This window comes from Ruditapes philippinarum, unplaced genomic scaffold (assembly GCF_026571515.1).
Source record: "Ruditapes philippinarum isolate M1 unplaced genomic scaffold, ASM2657151v2 ctg3346_1_1_1_1, whole genome shotgun sequence".
Taxonomy (NCBI): Eukaryota; Metazoa; Mollusca; class Bivalvia; order Venerida; family Veneridae; genus Ruditapes; species Ruditapes philippinarum.
The window spans coordinates 67,796-91,662 of NW_026857779.1; the positions used below are offsets into that span (position 1 = coordinate 67,796).

At 31.4% G+C, this 23,867-nt stretch overlaps 1 protein-coding gene and 1 long non-coding RNA gene across 2 annotated transcripts in view; one reads left to right on the forward strand and one right to left on the reverse strand.

The window, feature by feature from the left end:
- Positions 1 to 387: 387 nt before the first annotated feature.
- LOC132751000 (ubiquitin carboxyl-terminal hydrolase 45-like) overlaps positions 388 to 23,867 on the reverse strand; it is a 28,933-nt gene continuing 5,453 nt past the window's right edge. Inside the window, exons 4-20 of the mRNA XM_060741099.1 lie at positions 15,716 to 15,844; positions 15,170 to 15,383; positions 14,584 to 14,687; positions 14,091 to 14,138; positions 13,517 to 13,672; positions 12,934 to 13,067; positions 11,522 to 11,609; positions 10,873 to 10,963; positions 10,152 to 10,240; positions 9,768 to 9,824; positions 8,438 to 8,605; positions 7,494 to 7,635; positions 5,961 to 6,936; positions 5,295 to 5,431; positions 4,799 to 4,893; positions 4,044 to 4,130; positions 388 to 1,825 (exon numbers count right to left, since the gene is read on the reverse strand). Coding sequence (XP_060597082.1) covers positions 1,469 to 1,825; positions 4,044 to 4,130; positions 4,799 to 4,893; positions 5,295 to 5,431; positions 5,961 to 6,936; positions 7,494 to 7,635; positions 8,438 to 8,605; positions 9,768 to 9,824; positions 10,152 to 10,240; positions 10,873 to 10,963; positions 11,522 to 11,609; positions 12,934 to 13,067; positions 13,517 to 13,672; positions 14,091 to 14,138; positions 14,584 to 14,687; positions 15,170 to 15,383; positions 15,716 to 15,844 — 3,072 coding nt within the window. The 3' untranslated portion in view covers positions 388 to 1,468. The remainder of the gene's footprint in view (positions 1,826 to 4,043; positions 4,131 to 4,798; positions 4,894 to 5,294; positions 5,432 to 5,960; positions 6,937 to 7,493; positions 7,636 to 8,437; positions 8,606 to 9,767; positions 9,825 to 10,151; positions 10,241 to 10,872; positions 10,964 to 11,521; positions 11,610 to 12,933; positions 13,068 to 13,516; positions 13,673 to 14,090; positions 14,139 to 14,583; positions 14,688 to 15,169; positions 15,384 to 15,715; positions 15,845 to 23,867) is intronic.
- On the forward strand, positions 17,484 to 21,972 carry LOC132751001 (uncharacterized). Its single transcript, XR_009628627.1, has 4 exons — positions 17,484 to 17,608; positions 20,691 to 20,795; positions 21,171 to 21,311; positions 21,813 to 21,972. It is a non-coding gene; the product is annotated as an uncharacterized LOC132751001 (long non-coding RNA).

Genomic DNA, 23,867 nt, shown 5'->3' on the forward strand with positions numbered 1-23,867 from the left:
AATGTGTTAAAACCAAAAAAAATCTGACAAAATGTGAGAATAAAAATTGTCCTGATTTTTTTTTTAATAAAAAAGTGATTGTGAACATGACATGACACTAAAATAAAGATAAATCCATCACTTATTTCTGTTTCCATAGCAACATGCACTTGTATATCAGGAGGTAATGTTGTTGTTGTTCCACCTGAGAGGTTTACGAGACCATACAATGTACACTCTCTTTGGCCTCAAGGTTATAATTTTTAATTCTGAGCTCCACCTCTAATATCAGGATTTCATTGACAAGTGAAATTCCTATGCAAGTTTCTGCCAATCAAATTCCCCGAGATCTTAGTTTGAGATTATGTTTCTTTCATTTTACGCCTTTTCCAAACAGTATTTCAGGTTGTTTCCTAACCATCGTTCCTGGAGAGTTACACCAGTTCTAGACTACCTTCCTCCATGCTAAACTACCAAAGCATCTCCCAAGGATCGAACCCACGCCAGAGAGGTAACTGGATTAGAAGTCATCGACTCTAACCCCTCGACCACGGAGGCGGTTTTGAGATTAGGAGATTTGCTTGTAGCCTCAGACCCTAAAATTAATTAGCTTTTAACATGTGACATAATCTGTTAAATACAGATATCCCATTTGATTTATTGCACTTTTATTTTCATTCAAATATAAACAATATGTTTAAAATGTTTTTGTTGCCTACAAACTAACCTTACAGTCATTTGTTGTTGTCAACTTGTTTAATTACCTTGATTTAATATTTGTTTCATTTCTGATCCTAATTTAACTTGCCCAACTTATGGTCCCTACTATTTACCCTTTTATTCATCTCTAAAAAAGCTCAACTTTTTATTTTTGTAAACCTGCAGTAAAAATTAAGTCTTAGAAATATGAAAAATTTGCTCAATATTAAACAACATACAAGTTCAACAAAACAATTTTTTAAAGTCAACTGAAATAAAATCAAATGTATTTTAACCAGTCTGTCAATTCAATATACTAAAGTTTTATTGCATAAAAAAATTGATCTTTACTTAAATACATGTCTTCAATTTATGAAAATTTAAAGAAAATAAATTATTGTAAAATGGAGGCACATAAAATTTTGGAAGACATGAAAAATAGTGTATTCATTACTAAAACAGTGAATATTAGAAATTTCATTTACTATGATGTCCAAGTTAGCATTGGTTCATACTTTGAAAAAATTGTAAATATTTTCACAATATATTCAGGATCTAATTTAAATGTCCTTAATAATAAAAAAAAACTCATCCTATCAGACATACCAGCTTTTATATCCAAGTATATAACAACAATAACAAATATCATTTAAGAAATTGTCAAGTTTTCCATTATTTAAATATTGTATTAAAAAAAGTTATTGTGGTCATTAGCATATAAAACAACCTGTTATAATATATATTTATATAAATGTTTTCTTTTTTTTTTAATTTTAAAAAGTAGTTTTACTTAGTAAATCCTTTCATAGAAAAGAATATAGGCCTGAGCTCTTTCTACAGATGCTTCTGTAACTTCGTTGACACGCGAGTCACTAATGTGGTACCAGCGTCCTGGGGGAACCAGCCCTTCTAAATTTATACCATCACTGCAATCTTCCTCCAGCCGGTCACCATTCACTACATGCTGGGCGTAAGTATGCAAATATTCTTTTAAAGTCACATTATGTTTGTTTAGGAAATTGTTGAGTGTTCCTATGTTAGGTCGTACTTTGACATAGGCCGTATAATGACCAGATGTAAGCCGGCCACTGTGTTCTACTACTCCATATAAGGAGTACAAGATCTTCTTCTGACCCCTTTTTATCCCCTAAAATATAACCAGCATAGTATAGTATATAAACAAAATAAAACAAAAATACTTCTGTCAATAACATCCAACTTCCAAAACATCAATAATTTTTTTTTTTAAATACATAAAAAATAGTTTACAAAGCTCCTATTTTTTTGTAAATCATAATCAGATCCAGAAGATATGAACTACTAAACTCCCACTTATTCTCAATCTAAACTTTGAGTATCGGTCAAACAGTTGTTAAAATTATTTTGACACAAGTTTTCAAAATGTGTATCTTAAGAGGTTTCAGTGCCATTTACAAATAAAACTTTTATTTGCACTTTAAATATAAGAAGGAAGTTTAAATGCCATTTATACAAACTTTCTAATTTGTTATTGGATTTTAAGTCACATCAACACTAACAAGAATTTGTAACAGAGTTACCAACGTCCCCCGCCCCGGGAGTTTTATATGAAGCATAAAATTGTGCTATTTCAAAAGATTGAGGTATGGATCTCAGGACATTCAGTCCAAAATCATGATCAATGCTAGATCTGCAAATGTAACAATAAATTTGTTAAAAAAAAATAAAATGAAACACGGAATTTAAAAATCTATCATGTTAAGCTTTGACCTCTAAGTGTGAACTTGACCTTGGAGGTAGGGGAGCAGGTGTTGTGCATGACATAACATCTTATTATTGTGACTATTTGTGCCAAGTTATTTCAAAATCCCTTGAACTATGAAGAAGTTCTAGATTCAACACAAAATATACCCTATAACAGACTATGTTAATTTTTGACCTCTAAGTGTGACCTTGACCTTGGAGGTAGGGATGCAGGTGTTGCGCATGACACATCCTCTTATTATAGTGACTATTTGTGCGAAGTATTTTCACAATCCTTTGATCTATGAAAAAATTATAGACCTGACACAAAATATACCCTGTAACAGACTATGTAAGTATTTGACCTCCAAGTGTGACCTTGACCTTGGAGGTAGGTGACCGGTTTTTGCGCATGACACATCATCTGATTATTGTTCACAATTATGGCAAGTATTTACAAAAGTCCTTCATAGATAAGACAGTTATGGACTGGACACCACATATACCTTCAAATAGACAATGTTGACCTTGAATGAACAAGTACGACCTTGACCCTGAAGGTACGGGTCTGGTTGTTGCGCATGACACATCGTCTTATTATAACAAACATTTGTGCCAAGTTATCTCAAATTCCTTTGATAAATGACAAAGTTATGGACCGGACACGAAATATACCCTGTAACAGACTATGTTAATATTTGACCTCCAAGTGTGACCTTGACGTTGAAGGTAGGCAACTGGTTTTATCGCATGACACATCGTCTGATTATTATGAACAATTATGGCAAGTATTTACAAAAACCCTTCATAGATAAGAAAGTTATGGACCGGGACACGAAATATACCCTGTAACAGACTATGTTAATATTTGACCTCCAAGTGTGACCTTGACCTTGAAGGTAGGTGACTGCTTTTTCCGCATGACACATCGTCTGATAATTGTTGAACAATTATGGCAAGTATTTTCAAAATCCCTTCATAGATAAGAAAGTTATGGACCGGACACGAAATATACCCTGTAACAGACTATGTTAATATTTGACCTCCGAGTGTGACCTTGACCTTGAAGGTAGGTGACTGGTTTTTGCGCATGACACATCGTCTGATTATTGTGAACAATTATGGCAAGTATTTACAGAATCCCTTCATAGATAAGAAAGTTATGGACCGGACACGACATATACCCTCAAATAGGTAATTTTGACCTTGAATGAGCAAGTGTGACCTTGACCCTGGAGGTAGGGGTCTGGTTGTTGAGCATGACACATCGTCTTATTATAATAAACATTTGTGCCAAGTTATTTCAAATTCCTTTCATAAATGACAAAGTTATGGACCGGACACGAAAGTGTGACGGACGGACAGACGGACGGACGGACAGACGGACAGACGGACGGAGCCTATTTCTATATCCCCCTTTTTTCTTCGAAAAGGCGGGGGACAATAAGATTAAATAGTGTATTTTCAGCTTTTCTGGTGAAGAAAGGCTCCAGGTGCCCTTTGTACACTACTTCAGGCATGAGGGGGGCATCTGAGTAGAACCATTTATCTTCTGTAAGCTGGCAATATATTTTTATATCAGAATTTCAAATTCGGCTCACAATATTTTATAACAAATTGTATATGAGGAAATGTGTAGATACCTGTGTAAGGGAGCTACAATATGGTGCTATGTCGAGTATAAATGGGAAATCTACATGACGATTGACTTTCCTTGAGCTAAATCCAACCTGTAATCAATAAAAGTATGATGAATTTCAGGAGACTATAACTTCAATTCTAACACATTTCACCTTCTCCTACTAAACAATGGGCAGTTGTTATTACAAAATTATACTATATGCATGGTATATGAGAAGAAATGCTTACATGTTTGTGAGTTTAATGAACTTCAACAAAACTTTCATCAATTTTCTTTTTCTTTTAGCATGTTAATTTGAAAGCAGGTCTCAACGTTTCTTTCAATGTAAAGCAAATAATGCATGTTCTATCTTTTAAATCAAGCAAATAATGCATGTTCTATCTTTTAAATCACTCATGCATATTTGCCTTTGTGATTTTATTAAAATGCATATTTTACCTACATAACTGTGCATTATTCAATAAAAAAAATAAATAGTAAAAACTCTATAATAATGATTTTTTTTTAAAACAACAGATTTACTTTCAGTCATATATGATGACCTATCAAGTCTGTATTTCAACTTAATAGAAATCATTTAAAATGTTATCTACAGAATACCATACTCACAATATAAAACTATATAGTAAAATATCTTCTTGAAAAAAATTATCATCCACAATACATTCAATATGTATGTTAAAAGAAACAAAAATTTTACGATAAAAAAACTTCTCACAATACATGTACATTCATATTTATTTTAGTTTAATGTACCTGTTCAAATCGTTTAAGGTGTAAGGTCAGTACTGCTGGAGGTTGGAAGATCAAATATTGCTTGTTGGCATTTGAATACACTGTCTCTTTTTTCTCTGTAAACAAATAGTTAAATACCGGTACTAAAATTTTGAATCAAGAATTTATAAAGATTACATTTAGAACAAACCTGAACATCAGGAAAACCTGAACCATTTGTATTCTACCTGATTAAACTTTTATGATGTCTAATATTCTTAGTAAATCTATTCACTTTGCTAATGTTATTACTTAAGATCGTAAAAAAATCATGTACAAGATTTCAATAGAGATCTGAATTATCATAAAATGTTAAATTTAAGACAACTATTGTAACAAATTATTACTTTAAAATGAGTGAAATGCCAGTCCAATTGTGTTGTTTGTAATAGAAATGTTGCGTGCATGTGATGAAGACTTTTAATTCACTCTTGATAATATCATTTAGTGTTAAATTTATGTGAAATAAAGAATTTACCTTTGTTTGGGTTATTTTTATATTTAAGTTTGGTACAATTTTTACATCCAAACTTGTTGTTTCCAGTCAGGAGTTCTGCTGCAGTAAATTGATTCAGGCACGACTCAAGGGAACATTCCCCAGACGTTGGATGATACCTACAGTAACAATATATTAGTATAACAATTTATCCTAAACTTCATTACAGAATTACTTAACTCAAATAAGCACATCTGAATTTAAACAAAATGTAAAAGTCAAATTTTAAATATAATATCAATAACATTTGAAATTAGCCAGTGGTATCAGAAATTTGTAACTGTTTCATTGCATTTGATTTCCTTCTTTTTACTGTTAAAGGCTTAAGCCTTAAGGTTTGTCAAAGTGATTACAATAACTCATAGTCATAAGAAAATGTTGCTGTAATATATCAAAATGTCACATCAAATCTCAGAAGATTACTTTCAAGTAAAATTGTGCTTGGGGTATAGTTACATTATAATTTGGGCAGTAACCATATCAACCGAACACAAACCCAATTTACAAAATGGGACATAAAATCTATATAAAAATTTCTTTCATTTATTTAAGGTAACAACCTCGCTACAGAAGTAAATCAGACTATGTAGACTAACCTATAGAGCTGACTAAGCAAGAAAACTGACTCGGAAAAAAAATAAAGCCTACCTTTCTGCAAGTGTATTAACAGATTTTCTTTGCCCTTCTTTCTGGATTTCCTTCAGTTTATGGTGTTTTGATGTGGGTGATAAACTCACTACATATTTATACTGCATACTGTTATTTATTTCACCATTAACTATGGTCTGCTCAGCACTATTCGTAGAGTTGTCTGTGTTTATATATAGACCTTTATTATCAACACTTTCTACTTTGTGTTTATTATCTTCTCTATCATCTTCTGTAGCATCTTTGAGAGTCATTTGACTTAAATCACTGGGTAAACTACTGGATATATCTCCTATACTCAATGTACTTACACTTGATGTTAAATCAGTCACAGATTTATCTGATTTACTTTTCACATCATCATTGTCTAATTCTTTACTACCTATATTAACTTCCGTTGCTATATCACCATTTGTTTGTTGTGTAGTTTTTGAGTTATTTTCAGATTTTTTAATGTTTTCTTTACAATTGACTAGTTTTATATCGGGGTTTTCACTTTCAGTGTTAATATCACCATTGCATAAACCATTTGTAACTGTGCTGCATGTAAATGTGAAACTAGCATCTACAGTATCTTCATTCGACTTCGACCTAACATTATTTTCTTCTAGACACCCATTTGTTAAAGTATAACTAACATTTACATCTTCTTTATCACAACCATTTGTAACAACATCACCCATTGGTTCAGTCAATTTTGAATTATCCAATCCTGATGCTTGTATAAAAGAACTATTTTCAATAGATTGGTCAGGTGACAGAGACTGGTTCTCAATTTTCATGTCTACTTCAATACTAGTGTTACATGGAGTGGTATCCAGTCTATAAGCAGAGATATCCATTTCCTGACTAATGGTTGGCCTATCTTCTGGAGTTTCTACAATAGTTTCATCCAGACTTCCTACAATACTGTCACTCAATGTTTTATTGTAACATCTTGATGTGTCACTTTCTAAATTATCTTCAACATCAGCATCTATAATTATAAACAGAAAATTTACTATCAAAATCAGTGTGAACTTTTATGACCTAATTATCAGTCTATAAAACCAAAGCAATAACACCTCTGTTGTGTGTTCGCAAGAAATGCTTAAAGAAAAATGATAAACAGAAAATTTTCTATCAAAATCAATGTGAACCTTGATTTACAAGCACTTTATCACACATATCTTAGGCTAACACACACAACAATTTAATGAAGAATCTAAAAAAACAAATTAACTGCATATATTACGCTCATTTGCATTATTTAACTCTATATGTACAGTTATTTAACTCTGTACAGAAAATTGTCAATCATAATGATTAGATGCCAGACTTTTAGCTTAAAGTATGGAAAAAATATCCCTGTTGTTATTAACATCATAATAAACTTATAAAATGCATAAATTTCAGCACAAAAACTTCTTAAATATTCCTTACAAACAATAAAGAGCATTTTAAGTCAATGAGGTTAGCCGTATAATCATATTTTTTCTTCCATAATCTCTATGTTAAACTAATAAAATAAAATACAATTAAAACTTATATTACCTGAAGCATCATATTTTTCTTCTTGTTCTGTACTTTTCTCAGTCTCTCCATCACCTTTTTCTTCTGTTTCTTCTTCTTTATCATCATTATCATCTTCATCCTTCTCTCCATCATCAACACTACCTTTATTCTTCCCTGAACGCTGTATTATTATAATAAATTCTCACTATATAGCAAGTTCATGAATGGTAAAACAATATGATAAATGATTTACTTTTATATAATAGTCTTACAATGTATATTCATTTGATTTTGAAACCCATTCAATATTCTGATAATCATATTTAAAACAGACATTCTTTGATAAAATGTTACTTTACTTCAATTACTAGAATATACATTTGAAAATTAAGCCCTTTTCATGTGATTTTCCTACAAAATATTGATCTCAATTTCTCCCTGCAAAATGAGGTTGCATATTACTTTCAATGTATCCTTAGATTGAACTTACTCATTTTCAAACCTTTTACAAACTCACTTTAGGTTAATAATCATATGTTTACAATCATAATGCTAGGGACATTATGATCAGTAACATGCCGTGAAACATAAACATAAACAATGTATAATATTTTAACAATTACATGCATGTCAATGCACTTGCAACTGTTAGTTAAATTGCAAGTAGCGGCATGGCCTAGTGGTTAATGTGTCTAACTAGTAATCTAAGGATTTCTGGCCATATGGGTTCAAACCTAATCAGGGAAAAACCTTTGTTTTCTTGAGCTAGAAACTTTACAATCATTATTTAGTACTGGTCGGTTCCAGGAATAGATTCGGGAATGTTTCAATAAGCTTACACCTTCCAACACAAATCAAAATAATTACTCATTTAATCAATTTCATCTTTTTATGAATAACGAAACTAATTCATTTTGGATTACTTACAAACATGTAGTATCTAACAAGAATTTATGTACAAAATAATCAGCTATAATTATTACCCTAGCATCTCTTTTCTGTCGTTTCTTCATTTTTTTGGACTGATGTTTAGACATCTTTTCATCTTTCACTGCCAAACCTTCCACACCTTTCACTACACTTGTCTCTTCCTTTATATCTGTACCAGATTCTTTCTTTCTAGCACCATGAAGCTGGTTTGGTCTCTGTGGCTGAATCATACAAAATACATACAAGATACATATATAAAATACAAGATACATATAAAATACATACAAGATACATATATAAAATACAAGATACATATAAAATACATACAAGATACATATATAAAATACAAGATACATATAAAATACATACAAGATACATATATAAAATACAAGATACATATAAAATACATACAAGATACATATATAAAATACAAGATACATATAAAATACATACAAGATACATATATAAAATACAAGATACATATAAAATACATACAAGATACATATATAAAATACAAGATACATATAAAATACATACAAGATACATATATAAAATACAAGATACATATAAAATACATACACAGGGTTCTCACTAGGACTTTAAAACATGGAGTCCATGGACTCCCAACCCTGAAAAAGTTGGAGTCCAAAAGTGCGTCGCAATTAATATGTTTACAGATTAGTCATTCAATGCTCACAATAGCATTGCTGATATTTCAAAGTTTATAGTTATTCAAAAGAAACTCTGAACTACATAGTATAATTATTGTTTTGTTGTCGATATTTATTATGAAATTATTTCATTATAATGCATCAACACATGGAGATCGTTTGTTTGTTTTTTTTCCCACTTTTATACCAAATCAAATTTCATTCTGGTTAAATAAGTCCACTCTAAAGACAAAAAGTTTATATTTGTAAAAAAAAACGTAAATGTATATAGATCTAGGCAGCGTTTAGCGGAATGGATACAAGATACATATAAAATACAACATACATATAAAATACATACAAAATACATATAAAATACATACAAGACTACATATGGTTATTTAGGAAATGCTGGTAAACATTTAAGTACTTGATTCACATGACTGTTTACATATAACTTTAATAATTTAAATGACAAGAAAAAATAAATTAAATTAAAATGTCTTGTTTAAAATCTCAAGTATTTGATTAATTATATGTTTCGAGTTCTTTCAGATGGACTGTTAATTGGCTCTTTAAACAGCATCTTAATTATTTCTATTTAATAATCATAACAAATAATTGTACATTTGTAATTTTTGTAATTAAAATTGAATTTTCGACCATTTAACAAAGATTTAAAATGTGAATTTTCGACCATTTAACAAAGATTAAAAATGCAATCTAACTTTACCTTTTCCTCAGTTACTGGCAGAGAAAGATCTAGGAAAGGTTCTAAAATCTGAGATATCTGAAAATACATAATGATAATTTCTTTATAACACACTTTTACTTATAACATTATCATCACATTGATACCTATAATGATTTAATTAATGCTTTAATAATTATATGTATGGTTGAAATAAACAAAATGATACTGAATTTAAAAGTCTTCACTCTAACCAATTTGAAGACATATTATAAATTGCAAAATTAATGTGCTACATTAAAATTAATCTAAATGAAGTTAAAAACTAGACACAACACTTAATGTCTCTCATTTCCATTATGGCTAACATTTAGTATGTTATGTGTAAAAACAAAATTCTGTACAAAATCAAAGATTAAAACTTACATATTTACATTCCTCACAGACTACAGTGCTGATCAGCTGCCCTCCAAACAAACATTCTACAAACGTATGCTTTATCTGATGTCCGTATGCTGTAACAATAATAATTTCCACACTAAATAATATGATATAAATCAATCAACATATATTTCTGTAGTCAGGCTATAAGTCCCACAGACATTGTAGCAGTTCAATGGCTGTTATTGAGGAATACTTTTAAGTACCCTTCAAGCATTGTTCATGATGTGAGCAACAAAGTAGAAAAAACAACCTGCTCAAAGCTAGCTGGATAGCTTCCATACATGAAAGTATGCAAAGTTCCTTAAGGGATTCAAACCACAAGCATTGAGGGTCAAGTGATTAAATGTCTGAGAGACCATTTGGTCATGCAGGCCTCTCAAATCAAAGAACTGTTTGTCATACACAAATAATTTATATCAACTTGGCCTCATAAGGTTAAAGTGTGTTTATTCTGCTCAAATAAAACTTTTGCAATACAATGTATCAGTAACTAGTCATTTTCCATGCCACCTTTATCACTGAAGAAATATAGCACAAAAATAATTGATAATTGAATATGTATTCTACACACAGGTCGATAAAAAATAAATACTATATGTTGACAAACCCCTTATAATGTTAATTATATTATTGTTATAACAAGTACAAATTGACAGCATTAATTAACAGAATATTGAAATATTATATATATATCTAGATCTACCTTTTACTTTTAGTCGAACTTCCTCATCCACCTTTTTAGGATTTGTGTTTTCAGACAATTTAAAATATTTTAGAATACCACTCTGACCTCTCTGAAAAAACAACAACGTATAATGAAAATACTTTTAGCTATCCATAGATTCCTTAACTTTAATAAATGGGAATACTGTAAATAAAAACAGATTAGTTTGGGGGTTTGTTTTTGTCTTTTTGTAATTTGTAATTCTAAGTGGAGAAATCCAGGGCTTTTGTCACAGGCTGTGTAAAAATAACACACTATTTTTGCAAATGAGGAAGAAAAAAAACTTGTTAATTGAATTTTAAGTAAAAACTGCATGATTTTAAAGAATTTCCTGAGGCAGCCCTAAAATGGTCCCTGCTATAGAAGGCGAAAAAGTCCTGAAATGATATACAGAACTTGCAAGTGTTGTATTTTATTTAGTACAGGACCATCTGTATAATCTATATGCACCTGGCAACGACTGTATGTACTACCCTTTTCACACAGCAGCAACTGCATATACTACCCTTTTCACTGATCAAACTTCAGTATTACACATAATCTTTAGTTTTGTAAATGTCCAACATAAGATATTACATTTTTTGTTAACTGTTGTAGAAACAAACAAGTATTATAAAGTAGAACAAACCTTAATTTCCTCAGTTTTCATATTATCCATCAGATATCGTAGTAACTCGTGACTATCTTGTTGCTGCATACTTTTAAATCTTGGTGCCCTGTAACATAAATTATCATATCAGTGCTATAAATTATCATATTAGTTCCTTAAATTATCATATCAGTTCCATAAATTATCATATCAGTTCTATAAATTATCTATAAATTATCATATCAGGTCTATAAATTATCTTATCAGTTCTGTAAAATAGCATATGATTGCATAAATGGTTATTCATGTAACCTGGGTAAATAACTATACATTAAAATGATTGGACCATTAAATGTTGTTAAGTCAATTTTAATTGAACACAACAACAAGCAACATATGCTCAAATGTTTTTTTACATGGACTTGTTATCCTAACTCTAATTAAAATATGTTAACAGGACTTTACATGCTTTAATGATATTCATTGCAGATATTTTCAGATATATATATATATACTTTTTAACACCAACAGCTAAAAGTGTACAGCAAAGATAAACATCATGTCTGTTTAATCTGTTCTACCTCTACATTGGCTGACAATAAGGCTCCCACGTTTACAAATTTTTGTAAACGTTTACACGATTGCTAAGAACCGAAACGATACCGTTTAAACGGTGGTACTTCTATGTACTATACCACACCATGTATTCGAGTTGGTAAATGATGACATACTTTCTATTTTTTAATACATGTACAAATAAATAATGTCCAGGGCTCATCACGATTGTGTCGGCACACATTTTCTGCATTGTATCCCCATTTCGCTCTTTTGAAAGATCAAAGGAAAATCAACTTTACCAAACATGTATTATGCCACAAGCGATTATTGTGCGGAGGATTGTTAACACACATTTTCCATTATTACTTTGGAATAAACCAATTGGAATTGATAAAAGCCGTGATTACAGGCAATGATTAAGATATTTCGTAAGACAATATGGCCATTTCGATTAAACGGTAAAAAATATTGTAAACGTTTAGGAATGAAAATCGAAACGAATCCGTTTAAAAGTTTAACCGTGGGGGCCTTAGCTGACAATACTGTCACTGCTAACATATTGGAGGATAAAACTATTTCATAACTTTAATTTCTAAAACTGATTCTTTCACTGAAGCTAATAAACCTTATTTCCATACTGTATTGCTAAGTATCTTGTAAAAGAATCGGACTAAAATGAGTAGTATTTTTTACTTCCATACAAAACATTAAAACTTTCTTAAATTCTAAAATGTATAAGAAAAAGATGGTTCAGCTTTATGGTCAATGAATAATGTTTCGGAAATTGTAACAGTGCACAAAAAATAAAGACAGTTTTTAGAATATAAGCAATATAATTTTTGGGAGCCTAATGGGCAATCAAGAAATACTTAAAAATATATATCAAGACTTACTTTTTGCAGACTTGTCCAAACAGAGCTGTGGGATTTATACATCCTGATCTTGACGTAGTGTTGATGTCATGTAGAAATACAACCAGGGCATGTGTGAGAGGACCTGGGTCATTTATACTTACTTCTATGGCAGGCTGTAAAAACAGTAAAATAATTCAAATTTAACACAAGTTTGAAAAGTTAGCTCAAAACATTTTTTTTTCAGACCAACAGAAAAATGTGCTGAAAATGTTAGTTTTTATATTTGCAAATATTCAAGCATCATTGAGTAATACCAGTAAGAAATGGATGGTGGTAAAAAATTACAGTAAGCATAATCTTAATAGTAAGTAACAGGTGTAAATTAAAGTCTCTAACATTAAAGTAAAGTCTTTAAAAGCATTGTCAAAAGCATGAGGTTATCTTTGTGTAGAAAACCCTCTGTTTTTTTATTCAAGTACTGAACCTTGATAAATATTTATCACTTTTTAGGCCAATTAGAGACAAGTGATTATTCTTCTAACATGATAAAAAATATCTGATAAAAACAAAAATACAATTACTCCCATCCATCCTCCCTCAATATAAAAGTGTAAAATCTTACCAACTCTTTTAATGTATTTTTCTGATTTTTCTCGTCGCATTCATCACTAGAACTACAAGATTCTGGGTCTATAAATAGATCACCTTGTAACCTCAGTGGATGACCTTTCTTTCTCTCTCCCAGTAAATTCTCCAAACTGTATGTCTGTACCAAATTCTACAAAACAAAATTCACATCATTCAATGTTATATATACCAATTTCTTAACTATTTTTATTATCTTTATTTGTTACAATTATCATCAAATCAAGTTGAAATTTAGTGGTTTTGACACAAAGAACATATTTGTGGGTTCTTGAATTCATCAACTGTTTATTTTCCGAAAGGTAGAATGTAAATAATGTGGTGCAAAATATTCTTACAGCAGACGAAATGAAATTGCGTTGACTGACTGACCTATCCACTTAAAGCATGAAAATTAGTTCCCCACAAATAGTAATGATTTTGCAGTAGATGAACTTAGTGGAACTATTTTGAAGGACAAAAGCTATTTTCAGTATCAAATTAAGGCCAGAATTTATACAAGGAGATAAAATCACATTAACGTTGCTGCTGATAATACTGTATAAGCTTACCTGCATCACAGCATTGAAGAAACAAGTGTTGCCTAGGTTACTCAATCCCTGATGATAAGAAAACACACATTCAATTGTTTTATTATATAGATACACGGTAACAAGATTTCTAACACATACTGCATTATAAGACTACCCACATGCCATGAATATTGATAAATTGACGATATTTAATGTCATCATCACTAGACAAATTAAACTATAAAAGCTATCATTTTCATTTAATTTGATAATACCTGATAAAACAATACCAGTTTATTTTCATTATATCAGAAATTTTCTTGTTTTAATATAAGAAAATGTTTAATAAGTTGTCAAAGAAATGTGTGATAGACTTCTCCTATTCTAAATTAAGTGGAAGTAAGAACAATATTAAAATAATAAAACCGAGTGCATATAGAGACAGAGTCATGTCAGACTTAAGACAGTGAAAGTCAAGGCTGGCCATACTTGTGCCATATTATTATTAGAATTTAGTGGACAAGAACCTAACCTTGACCTTCTGGCAGCCAGCTGCTGCCCCTTTTCCGGACAGAGGTCGACCTTTGTTGAGAACAGAATCTGATCCTGTAGATGTACCTCCATTACTGTTCTTACCTGTAATATATAATGTCAGAATAGTCAGATAAGGATAAACTTAGTTTTATAGTCATAATCTGTTGCTGAAGAAAGGTACATGTACATGTAGATTATTATTATTATACATTATACATTGACAAGACTCATTTTCCAACAATAAATGGCAAAGTTTTCACATGAACAAGGCTTCCACAATCAAACATTTTTGAATACAGTTATATAAAGACCAACAACACATAATTTCACTTTCCCTCTTTTTTAATATCACTGTTATATAAATCATTACAGGTACAATATATTATTAGCTGATAAATTACTGTATCAATATGCTGTCATCAGCTGAAGGTAAACATTTATTAGTGTTCCTGTACACAATATGTCATGTTATACAACTAAACTTAATGACTGACTTAATGTTCAAAAGATCTTTGATGTTTTGTCATACCTGTACATGTCTATTAGTAACAGATAAATAGTTAAAATAGTAATAAATAGTTTACCATGTGATGTATCTGTAGAAGGCACACAAGCAATCTTTTTTATATGTTCCATACACTCGGCTACTTTCTTGTATTTCTCAGGTAGCAGCTCATCATCACAATCGTAACACCAAGCTGTCCATGTTGACGTGTTTATAACTATATTATGTTGGGAAGATCTAGGAGTCTGAAAATGTTTGAGGGCGTGTTTTTCTGGGCTAGTTCTACCACACCCCTGAAATATACATAAAAACTTTAGCCTGCAAAATTTGTGTAGTAGATTTGTCCTGATTGGAATTTTGGAACAGTCCATTTGAATTTCAAGGGATTTCAGTATCAAATTTAAAAATCTGAGCTACCTACAGTATAAAGCCTCGGCAAATTGTGTGGACGTACACCTAATACATTTAGTGACTTCCTTAGCATACATTACAATAATGGAATACATTTTTTTAGTTTTTAAAACCTATTTGATCAACCAATAAACATAGAACAACTTGGAAAACTGTAAGTTTAAGGCTCAATCCTCACAATAAATACACATAGCAAGGATAAAACTCCGCCTACCTGGTGACCACACTGTAGACACACCCACAATGTTGGCTCCTCCTCCGCTACAAAGTCACTACTTGTAGCGCCTTCTAAATGATCCATCAATGTCTTTGGCTCTTTCTTAGTTACATCCTTAGCACAGCTCTATCAATGAAGCAGTATTTATTTATCAGAAAGAATCTGTTTTCAGATATCCTTTTTCCAGAGTAAGACTTATTCAAAAGTATAAATTCTTAAGATTAAATTTCTAGAAATATCTGAGATTTTGTTTCTCACCAGGGAAACTGTGAAATTGTTTTAATATTCTAAGCATTCAAACCACAAACACTGAAAAATAATGGCAATGGCAGTCTTGGCAGATAATATTTAACATGAGAAAAAGAATATGTAATTACATGTTGTGAACTAAAATTGACACCAAGTTACATTATTCCTTAAAGTTATATTCCTGGTCAAATTCATCAAAACAGATTGTCAAATTAACGCCTTATTGTTATCAAATGCATTATTTAATTAGTATTGACAAAATTTTCCAACTTAGAAACGCTCTCTGTAACATTTCTGACCATTCTAAAAAATGCATTTTCTTATTTGACTGGGTTCAGTCAAATAAGATTTATATTTTGGCGGGAAGCCCTTCGATTATTTCCGTAAATGTTCAGATCTGAGTCACGTGATATGATTTACCAAACCAAAATAATGGCGGACAATACGAAAGGTGTGTCACCTATACGAGAAATAAATTTTGAGATTGGAAAAGGAAAAAGCGAAAAGTGGGAAGAAACTGTGATTTAATTCAATCAAGGATATACTCCGGTAGTGATTCAAAGCGATGAAAAGTTCTAAAAAGGGTAATTAAAACCAAAAGCGACCGTGAAGTTGTTATCTGATTGACAGGTGAGGTGATCATCGTTTTTGTTTGCATTTAATTTTTTCTTTGTCTTAGATCTACTTATAGAAAAATTTCACCTACGAATATATAAACACAGATATTGTGGTATAGTTTTTACGATGGTTTTGACTTATGATAAAGAAATTAAGCTTGCCGATCCACGTCTGTGTATCAAGTTTTCGTTCACTGTAATTTTCGTACCAATAAATTGTTAACAATAACAGGTTAAATAAAAGATCGGCTGAGCCTAATTCTTTACAATTTTATGGCGTATGTTCATTGTAACCATTGTAATATCGTTTAAGATGACCAATCACTATCTTTTAAGAATCATTTAAGACACAACAAAATTATATTTAAAATAAATTTTATTTTCCAATCACATTATTGTTTTTTACTGTAAGCCTGTAGTAACTACAATGCTGTGAAATAGATTAGCCACATGTGTCTCAAAAAGGGTTAGAACTATTGACTAGCAGAACAGGCATTTCTTCAAAGCATGTTCAACTATCAAGGGTAGTCCTATAAATGTGACGTCCTTTGATTTTGAGATATTTTTTGCTTTTGGGCAACCTTGACCGACATTTAAGCAATAACAAGCCCGTAAGTCTGATATATTGATCTACTATCCAGGGTTGTTGAATCTTCAAAGAAATAAAGTAGAAAAAATAAAATGTTGTCTGGAAAATCGCACAAAAATCAATATTTTTGTCTCATTTGAATCATTTTTGCAGTAAAATTTCAGCATTTCACAATTTTGAAAAATAATCATGGACAATAACCATAATTGTGCTGGAAACGTTAGATAATTCTTATTGACAACCCTTCTTCCTTATAAAGCAGTGCAGCAATTCATGTATTGTAATTGGTTTGAATAGTCAAGATTTTAGGCCATGGTACTAGTATGCTATATTTTCAATTACAGAAATTAGTCAATTTCATCATCATCATGTGTTGCAATACCACTACCAGGGACATCAAAGATGACCTGGACTTCAGTGCATATGCAGAGGAGAGTAAGTACACCATTTTTGTCGAAAGTGACAGGTTATAATAATACCTTTCAAAACTGCTATATAACTATATACTTGCATAACTAATTTACTTATATAATTCATATAAAAACTGATTAATCTTATATTTTGTTTGTTTTGGGTTTTACGTCACATCGACACAGTATAGGTCATATCGCGACGTTCCAGCTTTACTGGTGGAGGAAGACCTCAGATGCCCTTCCGTGCATTATTTCAGGCACGAACGGGCACCTGAGTAGAACCACCGACGTTCCGTAAGCTAGCTGGATAGCTTCCTCACATGAAAGAATCCAAAGTCCCTGTTGGGATTCGAACCACAGCGGTGAGGGGCAAGTGGTTTGAAGTCAACAACCTTAACCACTCGGCCACGGAATCTTATATACTGCTGAATTCATGTTTTTTTATTAGTTTATTGAACCAATTAATGGATATATACATGTCAACATGTGATCCATATATATCATGATCAGATATTCATATGATTTAAATATTAAACAATTATGACATTTTTTAAGTGGCATATAATACTGTATTAGAAGAAGAAAAAAAAACATGCATTACATGGTAATTTTGGTCCAATTGAAAGATTTTGGTGTCATCTTAAATGATGAGTTGATATTTGTATGACTCCATAATATTATTATAGGTAATTGTTCACTGAGGTGAAAAAATAATAGAGGGTCATTATACTGTAGGTCTTAAATCCACTTGTGAAAAAATATATATGAGCAGCGTCATGACAAAACCAACATAATGGTTTTGCGACCAGCATGGATCCAGACCAGCCTGCGCATCTGCGCAGTCTGATCAGGATCCATGTTGTTCGCTTACAAACCCTATAACAAGTAGAGAAACTGATAGCGAACAGCATGGATCCTGATCAGACTGCGCGGATGCGCAGGCTGGTCTGGATCCATGCTGGTCGCAAACGCACTATGTTGGTTTTGTCGTGACGCGGCTCATAAATGGTTTTTGGAAAGGATTCTGTTATATAGTCAATTCTCAGACCATACAACAAAATAGTTACAGATTCCTCAAAAGTGGAGTATACTTTCTTAGTTACAATCAAACATCATAAATTACTAATTTCTAGCTTTTTTTTTCAAAGCTATTACATTCTATGTCAGATTGCTATGATGGCATACAATTGCATTATTTAAATATTTTGAAATGTATCAACATGAAACTTGAAAGACTTGCTTATCAGGACAAAGTGTAATTGTTAAACAGGGGAGCATACATGTTCTTATGAAAGCAGTCATTGAATATAGCACTGGCCTGGTGGCCCATGGCCAGTGAAAATTAGTTTGGGCCAGTGTAAATTTTAAGAAAATGTAGTTAAATATATAGTAGAATAAATTAAACAAGAGCTGTCCGTAAGACAGCGCGCTCGACTTTTTTATTGCTTGCCAATAAAAAAAGTTTTTGCAGTAAAAGGCAATACAAGAATCTCTGTATTTTTAAAGTGAACAATGGCCATGAGCATTAAGATATTTAGTGAAGAATTATTTTACTGAATTGTGTGATACCCTTGAACACTGCAGCAAAGTTTGAAATGTTTAAGTCAAAAGAGGGCTGGTAAGAAAGAAAAAAAACTGAGTTGAGCCTTAAATAAATTTAATAGTATTAAACCCACTTTGAGAGAATAAGGTATTTTTACGTCACTCAGAACACCTTGGTAAATGACATAATAACATAATTTTTCAAGAAATCTATGCCAAGGAAGCAGTATATTTTTGTACAATCAGCATAATATATAGATTTGACTTTGTATGTGAAAGTATTATAGTTACCTTATAATACAAGTAATAGATAAATTTTATCAAGCTTTTTTAGATGTTGTCAGTTGGTCACAAGTGGATCTCTTTCACACAGGCTGTGGGTGACTGGTTACTTTTCGTGGGTCCACTATGTAGATAATGCGTTGTAAACTGATATTTGAATTACATGAAGGAAGTTCAATTCATTATTTAATGGTCATGAATTTTTTTAGATTTTTTAAGTTTTTTAGTGCTTGCCTATAATACAAATCATTGACAGTTAAGGGCCATAATTCAAATAAAATCTTTGACAGAATTACCTTCTCCTGGACATGTTTGGGAATCATGATTGTAAACAAGTATTCCAACTTTCAAATTAATATCTCAAACAGTTCAGTCAAAAAGTGGACTGGTACTAAAAACTTAACCAAGATTCTAAGTCGATAAAAGGCCTTAATTTTTAAAACAAATCCTTGACAGAGTTACCTTCTCTTGCGTACAGATGGGGGTAATGATGTGAAATAGCATTAAAAGTTTCAAAGCAATATCTCAAAGGGTTAAGGCAATAAGTGGATTTTACCCATATTCAATGTATTTTCTAAGTCAAAAAGGGCATAATTCTGTCAAAAACCTTGACAGAGTTATGTCCTCTTGTCTGTTGATGAAGGTCGTGATGGTAAACAAGTATGGTCAGTTTCAAAGCAATACCTCCAATGGTTTTGAAATAAAGTGAGGTGGTACAAAAAAACTTAACCAAGCTCAATACACTTTCTAAGTCAAAAAAGGGCCATAATTCTGTCAAAAACCTTGACAGAGTTATGTACTCTTGTCTGTAGATGGAGGTTATGATGGTGAACAAGTATGGTAAGTTTCAAAGCCATACTTGTAATACTTCTGAAATAAAGTGGGGTGGTACGAAAAACTTAACCAAGGTGTGACGCCAACGCCGACGCCGACGCCGGGGCGAGTAGGATAGCTCCCCTTTTCATAGAAAAGTCGAGCTAAAAATGGGAATTGGGGCCAGTGAACTCAAAATCTTAAATTCAATGACTGTGAAAGCAATATTTTTTTAAGTTATATCCCTTTTAAACTAAGAATTTTTAATAGACTGGTGTTATCACTGCATGCAATACTGCTGTATTTTTTGTTAATAACAAGGGCAGATTCATGTCCTATAGTAAATGTTGGTGAAGACTGAATATATACAATTCTTATGTAGAATATTTTTCGCTAAAATGAAAAGGAATTTCCACAATTGATTTTTTTTCTTCTAAATCTTAAGCAAGTTATGGTTTAATCTTCAGGTAGCACTAAAGAAAGCCAATAAAATCCTTTTGGAGTTGAATTGAGACACAACCATTCATTTCTGGTTTAGTTATAAAACTGCTACAGACTATAAACTATTCATGGTAAGTAAACAATTATTATATATTTGATTTTGTTTGAATGTTTGATATTTTATATGATTATTCTGTTGCTCAAGAAATATTTAGATAAAATTCTAGATAGCAATACATAATTGTCATTTGTTGCAAGAAAATTAATGCATGCAAGATGTTTTTGATGCATAATGTGGAATACTTCATAAGTTTATGGTAAGCATTTAATATGTAAAATAAATGTGAAATGCTTAGTAATGTTTCATGAAACTTGTTTGAAGGCTGACTTCTTTGCCATTTTTTAATGCATGCTTATTTTTCTTGATATTTTATTTCAGGGAATAATATATTTTAGTGTCTGCATCAATCTTATAGCTATTGAGCATGAATGGATTCTGTTTTCAGATGATGGAATACACCAATGCCTAGTACAATCATGGCCCATTAGAAACCAGAACAAACCATGGTGCAAAGGAAATAAGATGCACATAGTCTGAAAGATCTGGCTGGTGTTCTGAATAAGATGACATAATATCTCAACTGCAGGTTTTGTTCTCATCAGGTACAATAAAAGAAATTTATATTGACAGGGTTCCCCCCTGGAGCAATTTTAGTTTGCACCACCAGATTGGCCAATCAAAAAAGTTGAAGCCAATGGCTCCAATGTTGGAACCATTAATTCTGCAAAGGAGATATGTCTATCTTTGTTAAGATATGCTAGCAGTTTGGAGTGAAATTTTTAAAAGGATTTATTTTCCTAACTGGAAAGGAGTATTATGTCCTGATTAATACAAAGCTCATATGTCTATTGATTATAGAATGTTCAATGTTTACAGCATCTTTATATGTTAACGCAAATGGACCTACAACCACTATGTATAAATTAATTGGCACCTTTATTGCACTTATCAATTGAAGGATAGAGCTGTGTAAAATCTTTTCAAAGATGATTATTTACATACATATATATCTAGCATATGAATATGTTAATGTTAAAGGAAATCATTTAAATGAAAATATCTTTCCATTATTTGTATTCATTTTTAGAAGTACAGCTGGCATGGAGGGGTTTCACCAGCACATCTTGATGTATTGTACCCAAAAAGATTTGCTTACACACCACCTGTTTATAGGATGCACAATCTTCTAGCAGCCATAGATTATAATATACATGCAAATAGACCATACATCACCAACAAGGGGGATCTGTTAGGTATGCTACTTACAAAACCCCAACATGCAATGTTTTACAATTTTACAGAATGAAAGAAAACAGTGTCCAGTTTGTGTTAATAAAGTGAATTGTTTGGAACTATAATAATGTTCAATATAGATGTACTCTGTACTGAGTCTAATATGGATGTACAATGTTTCTTTGTTTATTTCAATAGAAAGATTTCAGTTCTTCAAACATATAAAGAGGCAAAACCTAAATAAAATGTTGTGCTTTATCTTCTTTGGGCATATAGATTCTCAACATTTGTTTTTTCATTTTTGCATATGAATATAAATGCTGCATATCTTAGTATTAAATGTTCCTGCCTCTATGAATTATAAGATATTTTTATTGAAAGTGTGATCACTATGCATTTATATTGCCTATATAATATTAATTTCAATCAAAAAGAGATTTTGCAGTCTCTGAATAACCTGACTAATAAATTTTGAGGACATAATTACATGTAATGCATTTTGAGAATTGTATACACTTATGATTTTTTGTTATAACAGGCTTTGTTAATTTCTCATTTCAGACTTCAGCGAGTCTGGATGAATTAAAGAAAAGAAGAAAAAGTATCATTATACCATTTTTCATGATGCTATAACTCTGAGAATTAGTGACATGGAGGGGATATATAAATAGAAAGTTAGAGGAAGATGACCCCCCACAGACTTTCAAAAATATTTGGCCCAATTTAGCCCGAAGCCTACCCGAGCCATTCATGATGGAACATAAATCAAGATATGATTGACTTTTTATGGAAAAGAATGACAAATAGTGTGTTACACTGATTGCCCAACTATTCAAACATATTTAAGCTGACATTGAACACCTGGTATTCATGATAGTTTTTATGAAATATCTTTTTAGATATGGCACTGTATCTATCTTGTTTCGAAAAAAATTCTCTTGATTCATTTGTCATGACTCAAGGTCTGTTTTTAATATTTTGTCAGAAAAATGACTACTTTTTATACAAGTGCAAAATATTTATCCAATCTATTAAACTATAAGTGCTGCTATGAGCTTTAATGTAGTAACAAAGTTTAAAGTATTATTCAATTTTATCTTTTGGTATACATGTACTATGTCATTCACTTTAGCTCAGCTTTTCTTCTTTTTTTTTTTTTTTTTTGAAAAAAGAAATAGAGGTTGCTGCCCTTGCCTTCTGCTAACTTGAACCTTGTTCATAACTTTTAAAGTTCTTGGTGTATTGTCTAACCTTGGCCTTCATTCATAATTGACCTTGACCTTCAAGGTTAAATGTCTAAATTTTGGCTTTGCTTGTTATTTGCTATTAGTGGGTTTTAACTTTATTGCCCTGTGTTAATTTTTCATATTTTATTTTTGTCTTGGCCATTTCTCCTAAACTATATTGTTTAACAAGGCAACAACATCCGACTCGCGAAGAATCTAGTTGTTATTAGTCCATGAATTGTTTGTAGTCCAATCTAGTTTATTAGACCAATGCATAGGGGCATTTTATATAAAATCCTTGTTCAATCAAACAAGGCAAGCCTTAAAATTATCTTTGTATTTACTCCCTCATCCCATTCCAGTTTAGATAGGTTAGGTGGGCTGATAAAATATTTATTTTTGTGCCCCCACTTTATTGGCGGGCATTTAAAATTTACCCTTGTCCGTCTGTCCGTATTTCACCTAGAGTCATGAAACTTTACTGTAATGTTGATCAGCAAGTGTAGTTGTTCACCTTGGTATTTTCATCTGGATATTTTTAGTATTTTCAGAGTTACTGCCATTGAATTTTTGCAATTTTCAACTTGTGTCGCATGCTTCTCAGGAAGTATTTGACCTAGAGCAATGAAACTTTACAGGAATGTTGAACATTATGTGTAGATGTGCACCTGGGTATTTTCGTC